The sequence below is a fragment of the Pleurodeles waltl genome, chromosome 2_1, assembly GCF_031143425.1.
Source record: "Pleurodeles waltl isolate 20211129_DDA chromosome 2_1, aPleWal1.hap1.20221129, whole genome shotgun sequence".
Lineage (NCBI taxonomy): Eukaryota > Metazoa > Chordata > Amphibia > Caudata > Salamandridae > Pleurodeles > Pleurodeles waltl.
In genome coordinates, this window is record NC_090438.1 from 904,560,376 (window position 1) to 904,583,193 (window position 22,818).

At 45.7% G+C, this 22,818-nt stretch overlaps 1 protein-coding gene across 1 annotated transcript in view; it reads right to left on the reverse strand.

Moving 5' to 3' along the window:
• The window catches only part of TMEM170B (transmembrane protein 170B), a 179,002-nt gene extending 158,609 nt beyond the window's left edge, over positions 1–20,393 (reverse strand). The window contains exon 1 of the mRNA XM_069218832.1: positions 19,845–20,393. Coding sequence (XP_069074933.1) covers positions 19,845–20,118 — 274 coding nt within the window. The 5' untranslated portion in view covers positions 20,119–20,393. The remainder of the gene's footprint in view (positions 1–19,844) is intronic.
• Positions 20,394–22,818: the final 2,425 nt, after the last annotated feature.

The following is a 22,818-nucleotide window of genomic DNA, read 5'->3' on the forward strand; positions in this document are numbered from 1 at the left end:
GCTTTTAAGTCAAAATACTGCATGTGAACTTGGTGAGGATCTAAAATGTGTAGCCGTATCAGGTGGCCCATTTTCCAAAGACGTTAAGAGATGAACACAAATGAGAAGTGGGCACCTCGTCATTCCATTCAGCAAGCAAAGCACATCAAAGTTACATGGATTTGCAGTTTCAGTGCTGAAAGGTGGCGAAAGCACAGTGAAAGGTTCCCAGTAGAGCATCTGACATAGTATTGCAGGTAGAACAGAATAACTACACATTCGCTTATACAAAAAATGTTTTGAACCCAAGGTAAATTTTTTAATCAACGTCATTTAGCACACTTACATCGGCAGACCTGCATCCAAGAACTAGGATGCACAGTCCATGGACTCCCTGATGTGGTTTACTGCTGTGCAGCCCAGGTGGGGGTATCAATGCTACATCTCTCACAACTGCCAACAATGAGCGGAAATGGCAGGAAAGACATGAAAATTCAGCCGCTTAATAGTATGAGTGGACATCAGTTTATCTGGGCAAGAATCCCTTCCTGACTAACCGGCCCATACAGGCCAGAAGGTTCTTCAGGTCCTTTCTTCACAATCCACCTGTTACTAGTTTTTTATTTTTAAACTAAAGTTACTGTGGGTCCTGATCTGGCTTGCTGAAGGAATCAGCAGTTTCAATCGAGTCTACCGCCAACATACTGTTGATTTTCCAACGGAAGACGAAACCCAGCTAAGATGGCTGCCTTACGCATGGATAACAGGCTGACATTTAATGAGTTTAGCAAAGTTTATAACATTCATAAAGAACAACTGCTCAATATGAAACACTTGTAAAACAGACTAAACACACCGAGGCACCACACAAACCACAAGAGAATAAACTCTTGAAGGCAGAGTTGACATACTATCTTACAGCATTACGGCACGTCATGTAATTAAATTGCGCTGGTGTGCTAGATAAATGCAAACAGACAAATGCAAGCACTCATTTGCGGCAGCTGTGTTTTTTGCGCTTTGCGAAAACTTTAACCTTGCATTGAAAATTGACAAGCAGCCACATTTACTGCTAAAATACAGCATCAAACGATGGATTTGCATTTCAGTAGTTATTTGTCCTTTTACGTACGAAAGCAAATTAGGCGGATTTGTCACACCTCTAAAGATTACTGGGATCAAAAAGATTCCAGTACAGACCTTCCCTTATAAGATTACCAATGTGGATCACTCCTTGCAGCCTCCCACTAAAGCAAATATACTCTTGTCCCTTCTCCCATTCTTACATGGCCAAGTGTTAATTTACACACTGTGATTGACATAATGAGGTACACAACATGACCAATCTCTAATCAAAGTTGATGCTCTGCGAGGGAAAGCATGTAGTCATGTTGAAGACCATCCGACTCTCAGTGTGCGTTTGTGTTAGTGCGGGGATCTGACATTGGTTTTTCTGGATGGGATTCCAAGGGCCTGGAAATGGGATTCACTATCTCCTTCAATGTGCCCAGACCCTCCCTTTTACCCACTGGGATGGGCTTTCACGAGCTACTTCCAGGGAGCTGGCAAGCTACCGGTAGCTCCCAAGCTATTGGTTGGAGAACCCTGCTCTGGACCAACTAACTTCATTACTGATGAGGGTGATAATAAGTATGCAGGTAGAAAATGTACTGAGGGTTTTTATATGTCCACCTACCTGGATCAGTAAAATAAACTAAGAACGAAATCTGTGTGAAACACTACTGAAGTATGTTTCCTAACTAACATGACAAACACTTATTTCACTTAATTCAAACAATACTAGGTGAATTCGGACGTGGAAACCCAAGAGCCTCAACTAGACAAAGAGATCTTGGGACAGATTATCAAACAACACCACTTTTTTTTTTTTTTTTTTAACAAATAAGACGTTATTAAAGATGGCTGTGACAATAGTGGTCAAAACTCAATTTTAAATTGTTATTTGCATTATGCTGCAAACTCATTATCTGTGGATTAATCTAGCACCATCACACATCATAATGCTACTTCAAGACACTTTGACCTCAATTATGAGTTTGTCCTAATTGCAGTGTTAAACAGCCGATTTAATAAATAACGGCAACTAAGAAATTTGCTCCGAGTATGGGGACTAACATTCAGATGTCAGCGCTTACAGCAACGAAATACACATCTCGTAATCTATTTGGTCTTCTTCACTTTGGAAATTCGTGTACTTTTGACCTGCTGAAGTTCACAGGCTGACAAATTCGACTGTCAGTTCTTACAGACAATCTTCTAATCCTGACACACCTGCACACGGTGGTTTGGCCCGGTGCAGGAAATTTATAGGGCATTCTTAATCGAGACACTTTGGAGTTCCATCCATGGTAGTCCAAGGTTGTCCCTCAAGAAAAAGACATGTCAAGTTGTTTAGGATGACCAATGACAATGCAAATTGATTCCCATTCAAATTACCTGCCTGTAAACGCTTGAAATTCTCTCATGGCTTTGGCCCTCACTGATCCAGGGCCAAGGGCACACTCAAAGTACATTTTGTAAATTCATAGGACACAAACGGCACTCCCAATATGCATTGCCAGTCAAACAAGGGGTAAGAAATATCTCTTTGCATATGTGCTCATTCTCTTTATAGGTCGAGCATAGCAGCGTTCATGGGTTTGCCCTACAAAAATCCTTTGATGACATTGGTAAATGGCTTACGTTTGTCCCTCCTTGGGGAGGTTTTGTTACCGCCTTGGCTATCGCCACTGTTACATGGCTAATTGCATTTTTGCCAATAAGTTTGACTGCGAGCGAACTTCTTTTTCCTTGTGTGTCTCTTCATGCTGATGCTCATGGCGGCCGTGGCACTGTGAATCTGCTCGCTTATGTGAAACTTTTAATTTTTAATGTATGTGGCAAGAAAAAGTGGTTTAGGAGTTTACAATGCTAATAGCTCTAACTCGAGCAAATGCGAGACCCGTTGCATTGCAAATGCTTGTTTTCTGCTGCCACTCCCTTTGCTTTCCCAAATGCCAAAATGTCGTTCCAACATTGTCATTCCATTGTTAAACAGAATTCCGCCCCCCCATTACTTCATTCAGTGAGTAAATATTTTATTTTCAGACATCACTCACATTGCTTCTAAATACTCTTTTGAACATTCAGTCACCTAGTGCTATCCCCTATCATCATCCCTAATTATTTATCTTTAAAATTCCCTAGACAGTTGTTGTTCCCAGTATGGCCAGCAGCGCAGTGATGTACCTACGGTAAAGGCAGCACCCACCTGCCTTCAGTCACGGCAAGACTTGTCTCCTAGAGCCAGCGCTATCTCCGAGCCAGTGGCAGCTAGGGGAGAATGACTATCACTGCGCTGCTATGCATATTTCGTGATTAGCACAGGGGATTGTAATGTAACTAGATGTCTGTTAAATGTATTACAGAACATAGGCAACATGAATTTCGCCGATTCAATGGATCGCCCTAAGACATAAACATTGGATGGAATGATGCCTGCAATTACTTTTATTGTTTTAGAAGTGCATTCAAGGTATTTCTGACCTTAAAAAAAAAACAAAAAAAAACGCAGTTTTGTTGCCCGAGTGACTCCGGCCACCATTTTGTTTTCCTCTCTGCATTGTTTTTATTTTTCTGTCAATTCATAAATGCCTTTTGCTTTATTTAACACTCTGACATTCATGGTCCTTCATCATTTTTTAACGTTTTTTACGTTTATAATGGATATTTAAAGGATGGATGCTTATTACTTTGATTTTTCTTGGATTTACACTATGCATTTTTGGATGAATTATTATTTTTGGTGAACTTTGGCTTTTTCTCTTAGAATTGAGTCGGGGTCTTGTTGGTTTGCCCTTTATGTCATTTGCTTCAAATATTTCTTCAATATTTGACATTTTGGGGGGAAAAGCAAGAAATTGTTGCAACATACTAACGCACCCTCAAATTTTGTCTTGGGTTTGGCTCACCCTTATATGATTCCTTAGATGGAGGCTTCAATTTCTCCTGCTCACGTGGCTCAAGCAAATTCTCCTCGTCCAACGACTTCTACCTTCGAAGTCGTCATTATCGTCTTTGACAAATAAAAGACAAACATGATCCTCCTTCCCCTCCGAAGTCTACATCTCCGGTTTCTCTTGACAAAATATTGGAAGAAATCAGGGCCCTATGGCCATTTATTGAGGAAACTAATGCTCAAACTCAAAATTTGGATGATAAATGGTCCTATATGGAGTCTAGAATGAGTTTGGTGGAACAAAATGTCAGCTCTTTGCAGGAATACTCTTCTCGAATTGCATCTCTAGAGAAAGATGTCTCAGCGTTAAAGAAACATACTGAAGATCTTGAGAGAAGAAATAGACGCAATAATTGACGTTTATATGGTCTTCCGGAGAACTTTGAAGGTGGAGATCCAGTTTCTTTCTTCACTTCTTTTCTACCAAAACTGTTGGATCTACCTTCAACTTCTACTTTGAATATTCAGCGAGCCCATCGGTTGGGCCCCCGACTCACTTCTTCCTCAGCCCCAACAAAACCCTGGGGTGTGATCATTTTATTTTTGAAGTTAACCGATTTTTTGTCAAGTTTTAAATGCTGCCAAAATGAAAAAGCAACTTACATGGTATGGAGCAAAATTATTTTTGACCCAAGATGAGTCCTTCTGCCACTGCTAAACGTAGCAAGGAATTTCTTGATCTTCGTCCTGCATTGCGGTCTTTAGGTGCAAAATATGGTTTGTTTCATCCTTGCACTTACAAAGTTACTTTCCAGAATAACACATCCTCTTTTGAAGATCCTGCAGATCTCAGAAAATGTATCCATTCTCATTCAACAGACTTGATGGACATTTCAGGCCCCTCAACTTCAAGATGACTTGATTGTTGATTCTAATTGTCTTTATTCTTGATCTATATGTTTTAGATTAATATGTATTAATGTGTATTGCTGATTCAACCTTATTTCTTTATTCTCTTTACAGAACATCATGGTCTCTCATGTCTTTGTGTCCCGTATGCTCCCATGTGAAGTTCCGGTGTGGCGCGTTCTTCATGTTGGTTGTGCTGTCTCCTGTGTATTACCACTCCCCATTTCCTTCTTGTTTCCTATAAGGTACATTGTTCAGTCGTCGTTGACATGTACTGTCATCTCTCATTGCATTTGATTCCCTTTTCTTCCCCTCTCTTTTTTCTTTTTCTTATTTCCTGTATTCTTCTCTTTTTCTCTTTTACCTATTCCTGAAAGTTTTTTTGCCTTCATTTACAATTTTTGCATTTTTGAAGGTCATGTAGTTTTATCTTTATTCCCTGTTGGTTACATTCAGAATAATATCCTGGAATGTGAAAGGATTTGTTAATCCTGTGAGAAGACAGAGAATCTTACCTCACCTTGCCTCTGATAGTCCAGATTTAGTGCTTTTGCAAGAGACTCATCTTACAGAAAAGGAGGCATTAAACCTCAAGCAAAATTGGGTGGGATTAGTTTTTGTTTCTCCCACCTCTACTAAGAAAAATGAAGTAGTTGTTCTATGTCACAAAAAGTTGAACTGTATTGTTGGGTCTCAAGAAAATGATTTTGAAGGTGGATGGTTGTGTGTAAAATTACTTCTAAATGATATTCCGTTAACTTTTATCAATGTATATGGCCCAATTCAACCAGATCTTCTGTTCTGGCCTAATATGGCTAAGAAATGTCTTCAACATAAAGAGGAGTTTTTTTATTTTAGGTGGTGATTGTAATCAGATTATGGACCCTTTTATGGACCAAAAGTCTCAAATTAGTTTTTTTCCTAATAAATCTCATAAGCAATTCCACTCCACCATTTCCCAGAATTCTTTAGCTGATGTGTGAAGATTATGTAATCCTACTTTTCAAGAGTATACATTTGATTCCCCACCACATGGTTCTCTTTCTCACCTAGATTATATTTTTTTTAGCAACTCACTAACACAGAACCTTATGTCTGCCTCTATTGAACCTATAGTCATGTCTGACCGGGCCCTGTTGTTGCTGATTTAGATCTTGTTCCACCAATCCCCAAGTCTCCTAGATGGAGATTCAATAATGATATTTTGTTGGATCCAAAGTTTTCCTCTTCTTTTGTTTCTTTCACAAATGAGTTCTTTTTATTTAATACCACTTCTGACACGTTTCCCCAATTGATTTGGGTCTCCTTTAAAGCCTTAGCTCGTGGTTTTATCATAACTTTTGTCTGAAAGAAAAATACATTTTTTTGCTCACCAGCAGAAACTCTTATTATCTAATATTAAACGTTTAGAACATAGATTTTATTTCTGAACTTCAGATTCTTCATTACTTTTTCAGGCCAAATTAGCTTTTAATAAAAAATAAAAAATCAAGTGATCAAGCTTCCTCCATATTTTTACGTAGTAGTGCCCATTATCATGGTAGTCGTAATAGATCAGGAAAACTTTCAGCCAATTATTTGAAAATACGTAAGGAGCGATATTTTATTGAATCCAGTCAATCATCAGATGGGAGACTTTTTATTTTAGAGGGTGACATTTTAACTGAATTCACGAAATTCTGCAAAAATGTATATACTTCGAAACATCCCATTCATTCTACTTCTATTGATTCCTATCTTAGCTCTGTTTCTCCTCCTTCCCAGCCTTTATTGAATGTTGATCTTCTTGAAGCTGATTTATCAATTACAGAATTACTCAAAGCCCTTAACTCAATGAAAAAAGGGAAGTCACCTGGCCCAGATGGGTTTACTGTAGAATTTAATCTACATTTTTCTAATCTTTTGATGCCTAAACTTTTACAACTCTTTAAACTTTTTTTCCTTACTGGCAAGGCTGGTGGTACTTTTCAGGAAGCTACTATCTGCCTAATACATAAAGATGGACGAGGTCCTACACAATGTAAGAAATATCACCCTATATCTTGTTAATGTAGATTATAACATTTTTGCCAAACTACTAGCCCTTTGTATTGAATCTTTTTTTGCCCAAATTAATTGGTTAAGAACAATGTGGTTTTGTGAAAGGTAGATTAACTTGAGATAATTCTTGTTTATTTTTGAATGTATTAAATAAAGCACCATCTCTTTCATATTCTCTTGTAGCTAATTCTACAGATGCTGAAAGAGCCTTCGACAGAGTAAGCTGGTCTTTTTTACTCAAAGTTTTGAAATGGTATGGCTTTGGACCCAAAATTATCTCTTATTTAAATAATTGGCTAAAAGATTTCCTGATCTATTACGACCACCATGATAATGGGCACTACTACGTAAAAATATGGAGGAAGCTTGATCAGTTGATTTTTTTTTATTAAAAGCTAATTTGGCGTGAACTAGTTCATGTAACGAAGAATCTGAAGCTGAGGAATAAAATAGATATAGACATAGATCCTCAGACTCCAGTATTAATTAACGGTCGTGTATCTCGCTATTTTTCCTTGCAACAAGGGGTTCGTCAAGGGTATCTTTTATCGCCTCTTTTATCTGTTTTAGCCCTGGAACCTTTCCTCTCTCGTATCTGTGAAAACACTTCTATATCAGGTTTTCAGTATGGTGATAAACATTTAAAACTATCTGCTTATGCAGATGATATTCTTCTTTTCCTTTCTAATCCTGATATTTCTATACCTGCTTTACTTAAAGAACTTTCAAGTTTTTCATCTGTCTCTGGTTATAAAATTAATTCAGAGAAAACCGAAATTATGCCCCTTACATTTGTACTAAGCATCCCTTTGACTCCACTGGGTTTCATTGGAATAATTCTAAAATTAAATATTTGGGCCTTTGGTTTACTAACTCAGTCGTAGAATCTGTTAAAATAATTATGAAGGACTGTATCATAGAATTGACAAACTTTTGTCCTCCTGGAATCCTCTTTATTTATCATAGTGGGGTCGTATGGATTCCATTAAAATGATGATTATTCCCATTGTTTTATACATTTTATCTACGACTCCAGTTCATATACCATACATTTACTCTAAAATATTTACTCACATCTCTCCAAATCCCTCTGGAATAAGAAAAAAATCTCCAATTTCTCTTTTACTTCTTAAAAAAGTTAAGGATAAAGGAACTCATCATAAAGCTTTTTGTTTGAAACAATGTACCAAATGTGTTTCTTCAGCTCTCTTTCTTTTTACTCCATTGTGGCTTGACAGTGAACTAGCATTACTTGCACCTTTATCCAGTAAAGAAATGTTAACGTTTTCTTTAAAAAATAACCATTTCCTCACCGCTTTTTAAACATACCTGCTGTTTATTGAGTCCTTATTATCAAAAGAAAAATCTCATCTAGAGTCACTTTTTTGCAATCTCCACTTTGGTATAATAAACTCATAACTATTAATAATAAACCCTTATATTGGAAATCTTGCTGAACTAAGGGAATTATCTGGGTTCAAGATGTTTTTGATGGCCTCAACCCTCATTCCTTTTTTCAATTCCAAGTGATTTTTGACTGTCCTCGATCATTTTCATACAAATATTCAATCCTTATGAAGACAGTTTTAGACATTTTCTGTTCGCTCCCATTAGAGTCCATACCTCTTTCCCCTTCTCCCCCAGATTCACTTTTACATTTGTTATCTCTTAACCCTAAAGCATCTTTTATATACAAATATTTTCGATCAAGTGATCCTTTTCGTCCTAAAGCCAAAGTGGAACTTTCTTGGGAAGCTGATTTGGGTTGTGATTGGACCTTTCGTTTCTGGAACAAAATATGGTCCAGAAGCTTTAAAATTTCAAGGTCGGCCTCTACCACTCAATCTATGTTTTTTCTTTATCATAGGGTATATCATACATCAACATCCCTAGCCAAATTTGGTATCACATCTAGTCCTGCCCGTTGGTCATGTCATTATTTGAAAGATGATTTGCTTCATATCCATTTTTTATGTCCCCTTATTTTTTGGCAAAAAGTCTGGGCCCAACTCTGTTATTTTTAGAATAAAATGCCCCATGTCAATTATCTCAATTATTTAGGTAGTCTTTTAGGTCAAATTGAATTACATGCCCATGACAAAGGATTATTTGATCTTATGTTGGCCTTACCTTTTCAACAAGTTACAATTAACTGGAAATCCTCTGCTAGCATATCCTTTGCAGCTTGGTGGAATAATGTTTGCCATTATCATTGTTTAGATACTATTTTTGCTTCTGTTTGTAGACCTCTGGTGAATAGGGATTTGTATTGGTCCACATTTTAAACAATGTGATTAATCAGTGAAATAGTTTCTGAAGAGAAGGCAGGTGAGCCTGTAACTAAAATGAAGTCTGGGAAGTTAAAGAGAAGCAGAAGGCAACCATTCGTGCCTCAAACACTAAGTTGGCTAGCTCATGCTGACAAACTAATCATGCAGATTTATTCCCTGCATTTCAGAATACATATCACTCAAACTCTGCATTCCATTCACAATTTACTGCAACAATGATTTTGCTAAGCCATTATACCCTTTCAGACAGAGATTTACAACAAACATTGGCAAAGCCTATGAGATGAGAGCTATCGGCTTTATAATTTTTACCCATATTGTACAGTAGCGCAGCTGCCATGCAGTATGGCTGAAAGTAAAAAAAGAAAAAAAAATTAAAAACGCTAGGATGCAGTTATAGTGCTTTTTTAATTGCTGGAGGGAGGGCAGTGCGGGGGTCCGAGCAGCAGCCCGGGTGAGGGAAGATGGGTGGGGGTCGAGCAGCAGCCCGGGTGATGGGGGTTTTGTGGGGGGTCGAGCAGCAGCCCGGGTGAGGGAAGAGTGGGTGGAGGGGATGGTCGAGCAGCAGCCCGGGTGAGGGAAGAGTGGGTGGAGGGGATGGTCGAGCAGCAGCCCGGGTGAGGGAGGATGGGTCGAGCAGCAGCCCGAATGAGGGAGGATGGGTCGAGCAGCAGCCCGAATGAGGGAGGATGGGTCGAGCAGCAGCCCGAATGAGGGAGGATGGGTCGAGCAGCAGCCCGAATGAGGGAGGATGGGTCGAGCAGCAGCCCGAATGAGGGAGGATGGGTCGAGCAGCAGCCCGAATGAGGGTGGATGAGTGGGGGGGGGTCAAGCAGCAGCCCGGATAAGGGAGGGTGGATGTTGAGGTCGAGCAGAAGCCCAGGTGAGGGAGGGTGGGTGGTGGTGGTCGAGCAGCAACCCAGGTGAGGTAGGGCGGGTGGGGGTCAAGCAGCAACCCGGGTGAGGGAGGGTGGGTGAAGGTCGAGCAGCCACCCGGATGAGGGAGGGTGGGTGGGGGTCGAGCAGCTGCCCGGGTGAGGGAGGGCGGGTGGCGGTCAAGCAGCTGCCCGGGTGAGGGAGGGTGGGTGGCGGTCGAGCAGAAGCCCAGGTGAGGGAGGGTGAATGGGGGTCGAGCAGCTGCCCAGGTGAGAGTTGGGGGTCTAGCAGCAGACGGGTGGATGGGTGGGTTGAGCAGCAACCTGGGTGAGGGAGAATGGGTGGGGTGGATGGGTGGGTTGAGCAGCAACCTGGGTGAGGGAGAATGGGTGGGGTGGGGTCGAGCAGCAGCCTGGGTGAGGGAGGATGGGTGGAGGGGTCCACCAGCAGCCCGGGTGAGGGAGGATGGGTGGGAGGGTCCAGCAGCAGCACGGGTGAGGGAGGGTGGGTGGGGTGGTCCAGCAGCAGCACGGGTGAGGGAGGGTGGGTGGGGTGGTCCAGCAGCAGCACGGGTGAGGGAGCAGCACCAGTTAGGGGGTTCAGCCGCAGCACGGGTGATGGTCAAGCAGCAGCCCGGATGAGGGGAGAGTGGGTGTAGGGGGTGGTCAAGCAGCAGCCCGGGTGAGGGGAGAGTGGGTGGTCGAGCAGCAGCCCGGGTGAGGGAGGATGGGTGGAGGGGGTGGTCGAGCAGCAGCCCGGGTGAGGGAGGATGGGTGGAGGGGGTTCGAGCAGCAGCCCTGGTGAGGGAGGATGGGGGTCAAGCAACAGCCCGGGTGAGGGTGGGTGGGGGTCAAGCAACAGCCCGGGTGAGGGAGGGAGGGTGGGTGGGGGTCAAGCAACAGCCCGGGTGAGGGAGGGAGGGTGGGGGTCAAGCAGCAGCCCAGGTGAGGGAGGGTGGGTGGTGGTCGAGCAGCAGCCCGGGTGAGGGAGGGTGGGTCGAGCAGCAGCCCGGGTGAGGGAGGGTGGGTCGGTGGTGGTCGAGCAGTAGCCCGGGTGAGGGAGGGTGGCTGGGGGTCGAGCAGCAACCTGGGTGAGGGAGGGTGGCTGGGGGTCGAGCAGCAACCTGGGTGAGGGAGGGTGGGGGGGGTCGAGCAGCCACCAGGGTGAGGGAGTTGGGTGGCGGTCGAGCAGCCGCCCAGGTGAGGGAGGGTGGGTGGCGGTCGAGCAGAAGCCGAGGTGAGGGTTGAGGGTCGAGCAGCAGCCCGGGTGAGGGTGGATGGGGGGGGTCAAGCAGCAGCCCGGGTGAGGGAAGAGTGGGTGAAGGGGATGGTCGAGCAGCAGCCCGGGTGAGGGAAGAGTGGGTGGAGGGGATGGTCGAGCAGCAGCCCGGGTGAGGGAGGGCGGGTGGCGGTCAAGCAGCTGCCCGGGTGAGGGAGGGTGGGTGGCGGTCAAGCAGAAGCCCAGGTGAGGGAGGGTGAATGGGGGTCGAGCAGCAGCCCAGGTGAGAGTTGGGGGTCTAGCAGCAGCCCGGGTGAGGGTGGATGGGTGGGTTGAGCAGCAACCTGGGTGAGGGAGAATGGGTGGGGTGGGGTCGAGCAGCAGCCTGGGTGAGGGAGGATGGGTGGAGGGGTCCACCAGCAGCCCGGGTGAGGGAGGATGGGTGGGAGGGTCCAGCAGCAGCACGGGTGAGGGAGGGTGGGTGGGGTGGTCCAGCAGCAGCACGGGTGAGGGAGGGTGGGTGGGGTGGTCCAGCAGCAGCACCAGTTAGGGGGTCCAGCAGCAGCACGGGTGAGGGAGGGTGGGTGGGGGTCAAGCAGCAGCCCGGATGAGGGGAGAGTGGGTGTAGGGTCACGGGTGAGGGAGGGTGGGTGGGGTGGTCCAGCAGCAGCACGGGTGAGGGAGGGTGGGTGGGGGGGTCGAGCAGCAACCCGGTGAGGGAGGGTGGGTGGTGGTGGTCGAGCAGCAGCCTGGGTGAGGGAGGGTGGGTGGGGCGGGGGTCGAGCAGCAGCCTGGGTGAGGGAGGGTGGGTGGGGCGGGGGTCGAGCAGCAGCCTGGGTGAGGGAGGGTGGGTGGGGTGGGGGGGGTCGAGCAGCAAACCGGGTGAGGGAGGGTGGGGGTCAAGCAGCCACCCGGGTGAGGGAGTGTGGGGGGCGGTCGAGCAGCCGCCCGATGAGGGAGGGTGGGTGGCGGTCGAGCAGAAACCGAGGTGAGGGTTGAGGGTCGAGCAGCAGCCCGGGTGAGGGTGGATTGGGGGGGGGTCAAGCAGCAACCCGGGATAGGGAGGATGGGTGGGGGGGGGGTCGAGCAGCAGCCCGGGTGAGGGAGAATGGGTGGGGGGGGGGGTACAGCAGCAGCACGGGTGAAGGTGGGTGAGGGTCGAGCAGCAACCTGGGTGAGGGAGGGTGGGTGGGGGGTCGAGCAGCAACCCGGGTGAGGGAGGGTGGGTGGGGGTCAAGCAGCAGCCCGGGTGAGGGAGGGTGGGTGGGGGTCAAGCAGCAGCCCGGGTGAGGGAGGGTGGGTGGGGTGGGGGTCAAGCAGCAGCCCGGGTGAGGGAGGGTGGGTGGGGAGGGGGTCAAGCAGCAGCCCGGGTGAGGAAGGGTGGGTGGGGAGGGGGTCAAGCAGCAGCCCGGGTGAGGAAGGGTGGGTGGGGAGGGGGTCAAGCAGCAGCCCGGGTGAGGAAGGGTGGGTGGGTGGGGGGGTCGTGCAGCAACCCGGGTGAGGGAGGGTGGGTGGGGGGGGTCGAGCAGCAACCCGGGTGAGGGAGGGTGGGTGGAGGGGGGGTCGAGCAGCAACCCGGGTGAGGGAGGGTGGGTGGGGAGGGTCGAGCAGCAACCCGGGAGAGGGAGGGTGGGTGGCGGTCGAGCAGCAGCCCAGGTGAGGGAGGGTGGGTGGCGGTCGAGCAGAAGCCGAGGTGAGGGTTGAGGGTCGAGCAGCAGCCCGGGCGAGGGTGGATGGGGGGGGGGGGGGGTCAAGCAGCAGCCCGAGTGAGGGTGGATGGGGGGGTCAAGCAGCAACCCGGGTTATGGAGGATGGGTGGGGGGGGGGTCGAGCAGCAGCCCGGGTGAGGGAAAATTGTTGGGGGTGGGGGCGCCAGCAACAGCACAGGTGAGGGTGGGTGGGGGTCGAGGAGCAGCACGGGTGAAGGTAGATTGGTGGGGGGGGTGGGGGGGAGCGAGCAGCAGCCCGGGTGAAGGACGATGGTTGGGGTGGGGGGGTCGAGCAACAGCCTGGGTGAAGGACGATGGTTGGGGGGGGGGGGTTGGAGCAGCAGCCCCGGTGAGGGATGATGGGTGGGCGGGTCCAGCAGCAGCCCGGTTGAGGGAGGGTGGGGGGGGTTTCGAGCAGCAGCCCAGGTGACGGAGGGGAAAAAAATAGAGCAGCAGCCCGGGAGAGGGAGGATGGGTGGGGGAAACTGAGCAGCAGCCAGATGAGGGAAGATGGGTGGGCGGGTGGGGGGAAATCGAGCAGCACCCCGGGTGAGGGGGGTGGAATGTAATGAAAATAGATGTTTTTGACCACTGACTTTGTGTTGCACCGCTTTGCATATTAGTTGTTTAGTGTTCACCAGTTGCAGATTACATTTTGTATTCAGTTTAGCTGCCTATTGGCTTTATCGTGGCGTTAGACATTGTAGTTGAGACATTGAAGTTGAGCTGTGTTTTTCCACATGGTACACTAAGCTTGTTTTTCTTATTTCTTTCTCACCAAACACGAACAGTTAGTCAGTTAGCATGATAAGAAAGTACATATTTTTTGTTTTCTGCAGTGCAGGGAACAGCTCGGCCTTGGGAGGAGAGCCTTGAAATGTTGGCCAATTTGCAACGTTTTTCTTCCAACTCTGACCAACAGTAGCCAGCATGTTTGAATATTTCCATCTGAGGGGATGGGGCTTCTAGAAGGCTCTTTCCATGGTTGTTTAAGCTATAAAAAGGTGGCCCTGCTCGGTAGCGAGGGAATTTCCAAGACCTCGGCCAGGATTGGGCGTCAAGTGCCCGACACTTGTCCCATGAGGGTGGATATCTCTTTCTCGCAGATGAATGGGGTCCTCTTCTTGCTGGCATGAGAAAGATGAAGAGCTTGGAAGGCCCTGCGGTAATGAATTTGTACTTTATTCTTTGCAATTATGCTATAATATAATCACATATATTTGCTGTATACATTACAGTTGAGAATCATTTTGATATATGCTCCTTTCATTGCTGTGACTATCAATAAACGTGTGCTTTCGACCTACTAATCTCCTTTATATTTTTTGGAACCTTGTGGTGAAGTAATAATAAATGTCTTCTTTGAACTAAGAAGTGCATTCCAGAGATTTTTGTCAGCTCGGTCATTAGTGAAAGCAAAACAGGGGGTTGAGCAGACGCCCAGGTAAGGGAGAGAGTAGAGTGTGGAGTCAATCATCAGTCCAGATTAGGGAAGGAGGGTGGGTGGGTGTTATCAAACAGCAGTCCAGGCAAGGGTAGGGTTAAGCAGTAGCCAAGGGAGGGTGGGTTGTTGGGATCAAGCAGCAACCCAGACAATGGTGGGTGGGAGGGGTCAAGAACCAACACAGATGAGGGAGGATTGGTGGTTCGAGCACCACCAGAGAAAATTCCACACTGAGGGGGGAGAGTGGGTGGGTTCAAGCACTAACGTTGAGCAGAGAGGGTGATTGGCAGTCAAGCAGCAACACAGAGAAGGGTGGTTGGGCTCAAGCACCAACACAGAGGTGGGAGGGAGGGTGGTTGGTGCCACGCACAAACACAGAGGGCACCAACGCGGGGAGGGAGGGTGGGGTCAAGCACCAACGCAGAGAGCACTAACACGGAGGAGGGAGGGTGGGTAGGGTCAGCCATCAACATGAAGGAGGGAGGGTGGGTGGGGTCAAGCACTTACATAACTAACACGAAAGCAGGAGGAGTACACCAGGGAGCCAGCTGAGAAAGACGCACTCCAATACACTGCTAAAACACACATAAGAAAGTAGTGCATAAAAATGAGCAGTGGAGGGACAGAAGCAATAAGACCATGCTCCAGGTGGGGTGACAGGAGGACTGAGACAAACATACGAACAGGAAGGAATTAACCCAAACAATGGGAAGCAACCTCTAAGCCCACTGTTAGAAAACAAAAGGTTTTAAAGAGGTAAGAACTCACAAGCATTGGCAAAGCCAATGGGTCTTGCCTATCAAGGGTTATTGCGTTTGCCAATGTGTTTTAGCCATGCTGTACACCAGCGGGGCTGCTGTTCTGCAGGGCTAAAAGTTAGTGGTGTAGAAGAGACTGCCATGGAGTGTCAGAATGGAATGACAAGGAGTGTAGTGGCAGACAGTGCTGGGTATTAGAGTGGCGCAGGGTGGAGTCACATAGAGTAGCATACACTGGAGAGACAGTATAGGAGACTGGTGTAGAGTGCATTGGCATAGAGTGTTGTAGAGTATAGTGGCATAGAGTACAGTTGCATTGAATTCAGCGGTGTATAATGGAGCGGAGTAGATTAGAGTGGTGCATAGCAGAGTGCAGTGGTGCAGAGTGCAGTGATGCAGAGTGTAGCGGCACTGAGTGGAATGGAAAAGAGTAAAGTGTATTGGCATAGAGTGCAGCGGCGTAGAGTGCATTGTTGCAAAGTGACAAACAGTACAGTGGAGTTGTGCAGAGTAGACTGGTGTGACCTGGACTGGAGTCAAGAGAGTGCAGTGGCAGAGAGTGCAATAATGTAGAGGATAGTGGCAAAGAGTGCATTGGCATAGGGTAGAGTTTTACAGGGTTGAGTAGAGAAGTGTAGAGTGAAGTGGCGTGGAGTGGTGAAGAGTGTGGTGATGTGGAGTGCTGTAAAGTGGAGTGGTACAGAGTAGAGTGCAGTGGTGTGGTACAGAGTAGAGTGCAGTGGTGTGGTGCACAGTAGAGTGGACTGGCATAGACTGAAGTATTCATGGTGATTTAGCACACTGCCACTACACACAACTTCAATTGAAATGACCATTACATTTGCACAGAAATACAGTTTTACAAATAAAACTACACAAAGCACAGGCGAACGTATGTAAATTGCATCACTTCCTGTAATGATTTGTTTTGATCATATTAAAGTATTTGTTTCCAACACACTTCAGATATAAAAAAGTGCTTCATTTGTGTTCCTAATTGTGATATATTCTGAAATATTTACACAATTCATTTAAACTTTGTCATGTGCTAGAAGAAAACTCTTTCGTACTCCCAGTATCCAGCAAGATTGTCACATAAGTCCTCTTACTTTGAAGTCCAAGAAAGATAAGTAAACAAGCCCCCTTGGAAGACAGTCCCTAACATTTGACCTCGGTCTTTGAAAGCACACCAAGTGTGACAAGATACGAACAAGATTTACAGGCCTGTTTACAGAAAAGGAGCACTCAGAATGATGCTGTAAGAAAGGTTTGGGCAAATTAATGTCCAAACCCAAGCTAAAACAAAGCTAGGAAATGGAAAGCAAGAAAATGTGAATGACAAACCACAAAGCCACTAGCAAGCAATCAGCAGAATCCATTCCTAGGTCAACTTTTTGAATGTCCCCAAGATGTATTTAGCAAACCAGACATATCTGCTGTCTGGTAGGCTGTGACCTAAAACGCAATCAGGCGGCCAAATGTACCAAATATCTCTGATATGGGTGCAGCCTCTGCTATGCCCACTCTCTTGGGTATGATAATCTCCTCTATTTGTCTCTAAAACAATCTGCATAACACATAGGGCATTAGATGGAAAGGGGCATGTTTCCTACAAATTAAGCTAAACAATGCTTTCAGAAAAGAACACTTGACTCCAAACTAGCACCTGCAATGAATCAGTCCATGCTACAGGAGAAAACACAATTTCTGAGACACCCTTTTCAATGCAAGTGGCAAAATTCTGAAACTTCCTCCCAGAAATAACATGAGCAGGCGAAAAACAGAAAGACTTCAGGAGGATGATCAAGGTCTGGATTTTACCTACCTGAATTTAAAGAAAACAGACCAGTATCCCCTACTACCCGGTACTAGATGTGAATCATAGAATCCTGTCTAGTACAACATCCACAAATTAGTCCAACTGCAACCCACCAGCATAAATTGGAAGTTTACTAGAACCTCATTGTCAACAACAAACCCAATCAAAACTAAAACAAGTGAAATATTTGTAATCACAAAAAAAATGCACAGATAAATAACAGTTACGTAGGTTTGATTCTAATAAAAAATTCTTATAGGCAGCTTAGAAATTGTAATTACTGCATAACTGTACACCCTGCACAACCCTGGCAGAGGTCAACAAGGTCCCGCTAGAATAAGCTTGAACCTCAAAACATGCATTAATTTATTCTTCTTAAATCATGGTTTTTGCTGTCCATTCAAACATAACTCTATAGTACAAATTTAAACGTTTTTACTCATCGGATTAAATGATTCCTTTCATTACTCTATATAACACATTTCTATCCTAAAATAAAGGAATGAAAAACTGTACATGAATGGCATGACAATCTATTGTCTATATGCTGGACTACAAACAGCTTGACAATTGACTAACAATTCATTATCCATATACACAAGGCCACTGGATTTATGTGACGGGGAAGGCCAAATTATGCGGCAGGGGAAGAATATTCTACGTGGCAAGAAAGTGGAAATTATGCACAGCATTGAAGCACATTTTGTGATAGCATTGCTACAAATTGCGTCATTTCAACACTTGTTAACAGCATCTGGGCATAGGTTGCACCTCATTCCTACCAGTTTAACATCCAAATATAGCAATAATCAAAAGTGAGGAGACCACTCAACCCATGCAAAGCGCACCTTCCCGTGCGCAGCAACACTTTGCTGCATTATGTGTTGTACCGTTTAAGCAAGAAACATTTTTTTGTTAAAATCGATGATTATGGTGCAGATAAAGAATTATGTGGCAAAAATATAATTATACCAAAAATGGTGTGGACGCACAATTACATAATTCCATTGCCCCTGAATATGCAGGGCAATACTTACTAACAGTGTGGAACGTCCTGTTAACTCAAGTACGTGAAATTAGCATCATACAGGGAACTTCCATAGTCTCGCACTAATCTGTTTGAGATGAATATTTCCAAAGGCCAAGCACAGATGTAAACCGCATGACTAGCTACAACATTTATACTTGCCTGATCTCTGAAACTGGCAGAGTAGTATGGCCTCTCTCCGTAACGCACTTCGGGCACATCCGGTGTAGTAAGCGTTATATAAATGCCCATATCGTACTACCCTAGGTATCGATATCATGCCCGCCTGTATTTTCTCCAGTTTCCACCGCATCCAATTTCCCTATCATGCCCAACGGCACTGTAATGACCCAGGCCTCCGTTATGCCAACCGTTTATATCAATCTCCGTCTCTCTCATGCCATCCCTTTTTAGCATGCTCGTTTTCTCCTGTGCGGTCACTGGGATTATGAAATGTGTTTACATTATGTAAACTTCCCCTTCATCTATTTCACAAAATGACTTTATTTAGAGCTCGGTTTCTCTTTGTCCCGTCTCAGTCGCATGTCATTTTCTTTTATGGGGTCTCTGTTATGCAAAACGGTAGCACCATGTCCGTTTCAGTTATGTCCACTGTCAATAGGACGTTCTCTGCGTTTAAAACGCCCAGTGTGCATATCATGTTACTTTTATTTTTTACCTGACGTTGGCAATGCTTAATTTGTGCTTGTTGTTTCCCGTGCGGAGCACCGGCACTTATTTCTTATTTTTCTTCCTCAAGCATTCACTCCAAGCAAAAGACACATATGGGAAAGACGGAGGAACAGAAAAACGAAAACGTGTCACGAGAGAAAGCAGAAAGCTGTAAGAGTGAGCTGAAGGGGCAGGGACTGGCTTCAAATGGATTGAAGAGGCCCGAGATTGCTTTAGGATAACGCTGCCTTAATATTCCGTGCTGCACATTTAATTGCAGCAGCCGCGTATTTAAGAGGAGGGCTTTGAGCACAGGCACGTTTTTATTTACAATTTAAGAACTAACCGTCGGTGCTTTAGACAGGGACTGTCAAGTACTGAGTCCCCCCTGCACTTATTTAATGAAGAGAGAATATCAGCACTTCTCAGGTAGGGTACAATACTTTTAATGGTTGAGGACCGGCACTTCTCTTTACTAAGTAGGCCCTTTGGGATATAGGATACCCGCACTTCTTATTTTCCTTTGCAAGCACTGTGTGGTGCAGCTTGTAGGCCTGTGTCTCTTATCTATACTCTCCACCTGTCTTTACCATGTCTCTCCTTAGCTGCGGCACACCATGTGCTTTGTTTCTAATTAAGGGGTGTTTATATATTTTATATTTAGAATGGTGCCGTTACGCCCTTCCCACGCCAGTATTTCTTCTTCCCTGACCCAGCTCTGTGGGAGTCCATAGCCGTCCTCTGTAGGGTGACCAGATGTTTCAAACCAAAACCGGGACATTTAGCAAACATTGAAGGAGTATATATATTTTTTTAACATGAGCTGAGGGGCACAAATGACTTAAATGACAGCGTGCAGCAACATAGAGAATGAGGGACCAAGGAACTAAATTAAAAGCAGCTTTTATACCCAGCCATAAGGGTGTTATTTAAAATGGTGCTCTGAGAAGAGAGGCTAACTTGTCCTGCCTTTGGGCACATAACTTAACAATATGATTGCAATTGATGTTCTCTTGAAGAAAAAAGAAAGATGGAACATGAGCTACATTTCTATAAATCTAGCGGGACAGCTGGTGAAAAACCGGGGGTGTTCTGGCGAAACCGGGTGCCCTGGCGTTATTAAATTAAGCCCTACAGCCCTTACCTGTCAGGCTCCGCAGCACTGTGCCGTGGGCCCAGAGGCTCAGCACTTGCTGTACGGACAGGTTGATCATTGAGCTGCTGTCCCCCTGCTCCGCTTTCATGGTCTCTCGGTAGCTGGGGTGCGTGGTTGGCGGCTGCTGGCTCGGGGCTGTTCGGTAGCGGTGGAGCTCGGGGCCGCTCCAGGCCGCTCCGATGCTGCTGCCGTGGAGCAGAGCGTGGGGGTTAAGGCTCGGCCGAGCGGCGACGTAGAAGCGGCCGCGGCAGAAGGGAGACATTGAGGACGGGCAGCCGGGCTGCTGTGCCGCCTCCGGATCTCGCCTACCTGCGCTTCCCAGAGACCAGAGCCCCGCCGCGACCCCGCTCCAGGACGGCCTAGGGTCGGCTTTTCCCGTGGCGGTTGCTCCAGACTGTGGCAAGGGGTGTACAGCTGCCACGGCGGGACAGCTGACCGGCAACCAACATGATCGCCCGTAATCCTGCCCCTCCTTCTCTTCATCATCATCACCCGAGTCACCATCATCTGTGGAGGAGGAGACTGGCTGAGGGCGGGATGGGGCGTGAGCGGCAGCGTGTCCTGCTTCAGTTCAGCACAGGGCTCCTTCTTGTTGGCCCTCAAGGGATTTTCATACTACAGGTTAAGGTTGAATTCTTTAGTTCGGAAAATGTGGACGCCTGGAACCCTTGAAAACCTGCTATGTTTCCATTTTTATTATTTTATTCAATGGGTGCCGGTAGGTTCGGTTGTATTGCATTTTTACTTTTGTGAGTCTTCTGCTGATTCATCTTTTTGGGTCTAGGTTTTGACAGTGCTGCTGTCAAACTCCGTGTTGAAACGGAAACGTCCTCTGCATGGTACGACGTGTACACCTTCCCTCAGTGTCCAACTGTATTGTTGTCTGGAACCCTAATGCTACTGTTGTCAAAGGGAAACACAGATCATGCATGTGATCCATGAGATAGCACTGTCTCATGGATTGCAGCCGTTGGAGCTGGAGGGGCGCCCGAAGCACTACCCTCATTATGGTGCAAGGCTACCAGCAGGGCATGCATTTGGCATGGGCAGCCTGGGTCAAGGGCACTGTTAAGAAGTCACACCTTGGTAAGTTTTAACTTTCTGTTTATTTCTTTGTGACAGCAGGCCATGGCTGCTCACATCTCGCCCAGTCTCTCCAGCCCTCGTATCTACCTTCCTCAGAATCCTCCCCACCAACATGCATCATAATCCTTAATGCACAACCCGTCTCCTGCACATAAATATTACACAACCCAACACATCTTCCCCCCCCCCCCCATATATATATTTGAACAGAATAAAAATGCCAAAGGAAGTTTGCATTAATATAACTTCACCTAGCAACACAGTTATGACACATGTACATCCCACATGTCAAATCAACATTGATTGATCAGCACCATTAATCCATAATGTAATCTTTAAACTTTCCTGGTGATCTGATGACTAGTGGACAACTTGCGTTTAAAATGGTCGTTCCCTCCCACCGTTTTTGTCTTTCCCAGAACCCTGAGTTTTGGATATAGAAATTTTATCTTCATTCCACCATTTTCCATCTTCCAGTTTTACGACACTGTCTTTCACCTGCACAATTTTCTTCCTTTCTGAAAATTGTGATTGTCCGTTGGAAATAATTCTCAGGCATTTCACTCTCACCTCATCCCCTACCTTCAATTTGAATCTTTGGTTTCCCATCATATGATGAGCTTGAACATACTTATTTTTTGCACACTCCCTCTTCTTCATCATATCTTCAATCTTCTTCTTTGGAATCCCGAACTCACCCACCCATCCATTCTCTTGTTAACTTGGAAGTGGAAATGCGACCACGCAGTAATGTAAAAGGTGTTACCAGTCAGAATTGTTTGTTGTACGCACAGCCAATAACAGTTTTTCAATCTCAGATTTACAATTTAAACCACTCACTTTGGAAAATTGTACATTTTCTTTTATAACTGTATTCAACCGCTCTACAAGACCATTACTTCTAGGTTGGTACAAAGAAGTCTTGGTATGTTTTAAGCCCAAGACAATAAAAACATTCTTAAATTGTTCAAATGTAAATTGACTGCCATTGTCCGTCAGAATCTCATCAGGAATACCCTCTCTCGCAAAAATGTGTTCCAACCTACTTGTATTTGGCACCTTCACAAACTTTACTTCAGGCCAACAACTGTAATAATCTATAAGAGCTATGCCATATTCTGGAGTCCCACCAGCAGTATTCATAGGTCCTATGATATCAATTGCCAGTTTAATCATGCCTTCTCAGGAACCTTGATAGCTTCTACAGGATTCAGAATGGTTACCTGAGATTTGTCACTAATGGCACAATTCATGCACTCTCTAACATATTGATCTACACTTTTATCTACACCAGGCCACCAGAAAATGTCCCCAATTCTTCTCTTCATGGCATGCATGCCCATGTGACCTTCATGGGCCAAGTTCAACACCTTACTTCTCATACCTTGAGGTACCACTAAGGATTTAGAATGGTACAACACATTGTTCACTGTAGACAACGCATCAAAAACATGCTTGTACTTCCATATTCCTCTCTAAAAGTCCATTTGGACCATCCAAGCAATACACCTTGCATAACCATTTTAAGCTCTTGATCAGATTCACACGCATCTCTCCACTCTTGTTCTGATATGGTCCCTTCTAAATGAACCCCTATAGAACATACAGCAACGCCATCACTGTCACCATCTTCTCTGTTATTCCCATTACCTTCACTAGAATCATCACTTGTCAATCTAGATAAGCAATTTGCTAACACATTTATTTTTTTTCTTCCCTGGAATATATTCGACTTCAAAGTTATGCTCATTTCAGCACCTCTTGTTGAGAACCGTTGTCCTAAAGGTTTATGATCCGTCCTCACAGTAAATCGTGTGCCCCATACATATTGGTTGAAATGTGTTATGCCCCACCAACAGGCTAAAGGTTCTTGTTC